General features: G+C 42.8%; 1 protein-coding gene across 1 annotated transcript in view; it reads left to right on the top strand.

Annotated features, from left to right (window-relative positions):
- The first annotated feature begins 929 nt into the window (after positions 1-929).
- Positions 930-5,910, top strand: part of SYNPR (synaptoporin) — an 85,335-nt gene continuing 80,354 nt past the window's right edge. Inside the window, exon 1 of the mRNA XM_031056373.1 lies at positions 930-1,016. Coding sequence (XP_030912233.1) covers positions 945-1,016 — 72 coding nt within the window. The 5' untranslated portion in view covers positions 930-944. The remainder of the gene's footprint in view (positions 1,017-5,910) is intronic.

Here is a 5,910-nt window from a genome sequence, read left to right as displayed (position 1 = left end):
TCCTTGCCCGTGGTGCTCCACGGCCCAGCGGTGGTCCCCACTGCAGGGACCAAGTGCTGTCACTGCTTTTTTTTTTCCCCCCTTCTCTTTTTTTCATCCTCTCCACCATGGCTTTCACAGCAGAATGACAGCAACAGGAGATGGGGTTCGGGTCTCGTGGCAGAACTGATCCAGCCCAGCTTGTGTTGCTGAGAAATCAAATAGAAAAGCTCTTTCTGCTGTGTAGCTCACCATGGCATAGTTCAGTCATTTCTAAAAATGGCTTTCCCTCTTCAAATTTGTGTGCTCGTTAGTGCTGGCCACCCATGGGTGCAGCTTTGTTTGTTCGTGCAGCTGGAGGGGCTCTGACAGAGCTCATAAATGTTCATTGTGCAGCTCACTCCCCCAAAAGTAGTGACTCAGCAGTGATCAGACATCTCTCATGGGACAAACAGTTCCCAGCTATTCCCAAATTGCACTGAAACCCGTGTGTCACTGGGCTGCCAAGAGGCAGGGCTTGAGTACCCCACATCTGTATTGCTTCTGCACAGAGAGATTGCTAAGCATGTCCTGGGTTTTAGGACAAGAGTATTCTTGCTTCGTTTAAAAGAGAATTTATTATTTTTTTTCTGGGGATTTTTACACTCCACCCCATGATGCGCTTTGGGATGCATTCAGCTTTCTCTTCTGAATAGGGCTCCAGATGATGGAAATAAATTATCATAAATTAGAATAGATTGCACTCTTCAGCATCTCTACATCTGTCATTATGTTTCTTTAACAGTTCAGTTTAACATTTATACACACTCTGACAGCAGCTACTGGTGTGTATGCTATAAATATTGGCTTGCAGAAGACATTAATGGAGTTTAGGTAAACGTTTGATGCCGCTGAGATTCTGTTCCATATGGTGGTATGCAGAAAAATCAGATTCTACATGCCACATATAGTGGTCACGTATTCCTATGGACTGGCCTCCTGGCATTGCAGCAGCTCACTACCCCACCAAGAAAGCGCAGGTGCCTTCAAAGAGGAAGGTGAGATTCTTGCAGTCTATTCTGATTTTTACCACCTGTATTTATCTGTGATATTTAAAGCCAACATACAGCATCTAGAGATGGGAAGTGCTTGTGAAAAAGAGACATCTCACAGAAGCAGCAATCAGGCAACAAGATGTGGGAATGCTCTGCTTTGGACATGTCTAAAGAAAACCCATGGGATTTTCTGGCCCAGGTGCCATTTTGTTGTCAGTAAATGAGTGGCAGGGTGAAAACTTTGTGCATTAGTTGGTCACAGTTGCTAAACCTGTAATTTTTTGCTCTACCCCGATGCAACTATCACCAAAACTACATGGAGGGAGCGTGGCATGAGAGTTTGAGGAGTCTGCTTGCATCCCTCTGACTTACAGGAGGACAAACAGCTGAGATCATCATAACAACAGGCAGGAAATATATATTCTGGTTCTCCTAGTGTTCCTTCTGCAATTCAACAGAATTGGGGTGTCTCCCATAGGTTTGGGGTTTTTGCTTTGTTGGCTTGGTGGTTTGTTGTTGTTTTTTTCTGTTTGGTTTGTTGTTTTTTGTTTTTATTATTTTGCTAATTGCAACACTTTGATTAGTGTAGCCAGCTGGTGTGGCTGTGTCCTCTGCAGTTTCTCTGATTTACCCCACTTTCAGGCTAGAAGGAAGGTAAGAGGGCAGTTGAGGTAAAGCAGCCCAGCCCCTGCTCCTGATGTGGGGCCCTGGGAAACATCTGGCTGGTGCTGGCCCTGGGGCACATCTGCTGCAGAGAGCAGTGCCTGCCGCATTTGCCCCTGTGTAATGCAATGTAAGTAACGAGGTAACCACAGTGTACAAACCGACTCAAAGCAGGGCAATCTGAGGAGAAAGTGCTCTTCACACTGTAAATTGCTGAAGGTCTTTGTGATGCCAGTGAATTAAAAATCTGAGAAGAAAAAACCCTCCAGTGCTGTAAGTTTAAGATGAATCTTTTAAAAGCTGCTGGTGGGGAGGGGAAGAGATAACTTATCTGAATGGAAATGTATTTAAACTCTGTATTTTGTACAGCTCTGTGTTGCTGCTAAGCAAACAGTGTGTTCCCTGTCACATGAAGAGCTGGAGACATTTTTGTATAGACTGAATAGGTTTCTGTGTTGATGTTACCCCTTTTGATCTTAATCATTAGTCAGGTTTTCAGTCCTTTGTAGGTTATTCCTTTTAAAAGGAGTTGCTTCAGATGATTTGGTGATTCACTCTTGTATATTCACACTGACAGTACAGAGGAGCCTGGTGTGCTCCTGCAGCCACCTTCCCCCTGAATGGGCAGAAACCCCTTTCTTACCTTTGAATTTCCAGGTTTTATTGCTGTTCTGACTGCTTGTATGGTTCTGCCTCAACTTTCTTCTGCTTTTTTGCTCCTGTGGAGGCAAAAAAATTTTTGTGAAACCATTAGCAAAATCTTTCTGCCCAGAGCAAAACCTTGCCTGTGAATTTCCTTTGAATGCTTACTTGTGTCTGAGCTTGAGGCTGGCATTTAGGTCCCTTGAATGGAGTTTTAAAGGAACTAAACTGTACTTAAAGAAGGGCAGCATTTACATTGGCCTGATGCTAAAGACATTTTAGCCCGGCCAACGAGGTTTTATGGTGAGCCTTGGTCCAGAAAGGATCCCTTCAGCCTTTCCCAAGCTGAAAGAGAAGCTGGACTCTGGGGAGCAGTTTCAAAGCATTGAAACTCTTTTATCACTGTCTGTTGTGTTTGTTTTTTGCATCTTTTGATTCTTTGAGGACTGGACAATTTAGATCTGCACAGTCTGGGTGCAGCTAGGACAGGTCTGGGTTTCTCCATGATGCCCTAATATAATCATGCAGAATTTGGGAAGGAATGTGCAGTGAGAGGAAATTCACGTAAACAATCTGCATTGGATCACTTGTCATGAGGATATCTCTATGAATTATGTATTTAATTAACTGCATTTTTTAAAAAAATTATCTCTCATCTACACTGTAAAGATATTTTTGGCTGGAGAGGAGAGAAAGGAGCCCTTATTCTGGATGAGTTTTTCTGTTTGTTTTCAAATACATATTATGTTCTTATAGGAAAGAAGTCTGTGTACTTCTTTTTCATCAAACCTTTTAGCTTTCACATATGGCTGACATTCATCAATTCTAAAGCTGTTTCTTTTAAGCTTTCTACCCCCATTGTAAACCTGGAGATGACCTACTCCCAGTTCCTGCTGTCACCTGTCCCTGGCTGAAAGGCCCTTTGGGGTAGGACGGGAGAAAAGTCACACTTTTTGCATTCCAATCAGTGCTGGATCTCGGAGTTTAAAAATATCGCAAGTGAAAAACATGGATGTGAGTCATACAGAAAGCACCCTTCATTTCTCAGGAAGTAAAAATATCAGAAAAACACATTCTTCAGATGTTTCCTCCTGTTGAGAGGTAGCCACATCTAAGATTTCTGTTTGAAGTGTTGAATCATAAACATTGGTTCCCTGCTGTCACAGTGACCACTGGGTACAGGAGACGCCTATTAAACATTACCAGCTCACACTGTGCCAGAGCTACATCAGCCACAAGGGTCTGGGTGAGCTTTGCATGAAGAGCAAAATGTGGAGAAGGCTGCAATGTCAATTCTGGGCCAAGATACTCCAGTGCTCAATCCCAGTCTGCAGTGAATGCCTCACTTCTGGAAAGTTCTGTGCTCAGTTTGGACCTAAACACTCATCCACGTCCAACACATGGGGTGTCATATTCCAGGGCAGCATATCTGCATTTTGGGGGAGTGATCTCTCTTTTCAGTCACTGCCTTTGCCCCTCAAGGGCTGCAAGACCATGGTTTTGTATCAGCTTGTTTTAGTGGTGTTTGTGAAGCAAGCATGTTTTAAAATGCATATGCATTTCCCTCTGTTTTTACAAGATTAATATTTGAAAGGCTATTTAATACAAAAATGCCTAAAATTGTTTAAATCTGAGGCATGCTGGAGAGATCAGAGAACTCTTATCAGCTGAATTAGTAATGTTGAATTAGAAATGAGAAAATCCTTTTCAATTTAAGTGGCTTTTCTCAGAACTTTTTTGCATGTTTAATATCTTCATTCATCCTTCTCATAATTGTTCCAATTTCAGCACTCCCTGAGTATCCATGCAGATGTGCACAATGCACACTGTTCAGGCCTGATCCATTCAGCCAAGCTTTGCATCCCTGAGGACCACCAGGGAGCCCCCAAACCATTTGTGTAACGTTTTCCTCCTGTGGATGCAAAGATTGAGTCCTTCATGGATAGTGTCGTACTTGTACTTGAAAAACCTGCTTGTGCTGCTCTCTGAGAGATTGGAGAGATCATGAGTGCTCTTCAGTGTAGACACTTCACCATTATCTTCCAAGAATCTTAAAAAAAAATTTGAACTGAAAATAACATTTGAGTAATATTTTGTAAGAACACTACCATGAGGCTCTTCAGGGGGAATTACAAGTATTGCTTTCTTTTTCTTCATAACTCTTGGAGGGGGTCAGCCTCTCTCCAGTCCCCCTTGATAACAAGCTGCTGTGAGAGCTTAGCAGAGCAATGTGTGTCCTGGTTGCACCAGATGGATCTCATTTGTGTTGCTGTTCATAGTCATGATAGGCAGCAAATGGAGTGCAGCCTGAGGCAGCACTTTGCTGCCTGAAGTTGATGCCTGATGAATTGTGGAGATAAATAAGGCAAGAGTCCACCTTTGCTTTTCCCTTTGAGTGTCAACGTAAGTGTTAGGTGGCCCACGTTTGAGAAGACAAAGTGAAGTGAGCTTTCAAGTACTTCCTTGAAGTTGTCTTAATTATTTCATTATAATGGTAAAGAACAAAGCAAAAAAATCAATAGGCCTAATTATTACATCTAAATGCAAGAGAAATTAGTCCGTGAACTCTCCCTTCTCTGGGGAGGATTAATCTTCCTATGCTCTATTTCAAATGTCTTTCAGAAAAATGAAAGGCTTATCACCTAGGAAACACACGGTCCTAATCGCCCAGGTCTTGCTCTTGGATTTATAGATGGTGAGAGGACTCTTAGTTGGCTTCTGAAGCACAAAATTAGGTTGTTTTGCTTGTGTTTAACCGTTGTAGTTGAGTTTTGTAGCTGGGTGATTTGAATGATGAGTGCAATTTGGGGCATGTGCCTCGTGTCACCCCAGCAGGGCTTGGCCAGCTCTGGTGAGCTGCAGGGACCAGCCCAGCACCAGGGACTGCTATGTGGAGGGGATGGCTTGGATCCCAAAGTGTGCTGCCAGTGAGGCAGTGCTAATTAGCTCAGGTTCTCAGTAATAAGTGCTGTGCTGATGAATCTGGAATACTTACAGAGCTGTCCCATTGCCTTTTTGATTGCTATGCGAGACTCCAAATCAGGCAGCATTTGGCTGCAGCCACAAGATGATTACAGGTGATCCTGGCAGGACCTGATTCTTCACCCTTGAATTCGTCACTGGATTGAAATGGCAATAATGTTTCCTGCATAGAAGGTTTGGTATGGCAGTAAATTCTGGTCCTATCTCCTTGCTGTTGTCTTGCACAAAGCCAATAGCATCTTGTGATACTTTCTACTAGGTTGATTATAAGAATTTCAAGCTGTGACACAGATGTGTGATGATTTCAGATGAAGTGTTACATTAATAAATAAATCTTCAGCCTCTGCCCTGCTTAAGGTCTGACTTTCTTTAGATTTTGTCATTTGTAGTCATGTGTTGTGGTGGTGGAAGTACAAGTCTGGAAGTACTAAGATGTGCTTCCCTAAAATAATTCCAGATTTTTGCATAGGCAGATCATGCCCAGGAATAGAAGGCTTGGGTTTATTCCTCGCCTGCAAACCCAGCTTAGTGTAAAGAAGACTCAGTAGCTGAAATATGAAGTCTAACTACAAGAAAAAAGGGCCATTTCTTTGCATAACACTGGGGAAAT

This window comes from Geospiza fortis, unplaced genomic scaffold, assembly GCF_000277835.1.
Source record: "Geospiza fortis unplaced genomic scaffold, GeoFor_1.0 scaffold70, whole genome shotgun sequence".
Classification (NCBI taxonomy): Eukaryota; Metazoa; Chordata; class Aves; order Passeriformes; family Thraupidae; genus Geospiza; species Geospiza fortis.
This window is presented reverse-complemented; position numbering and strand designations above follow the sequence as displayed.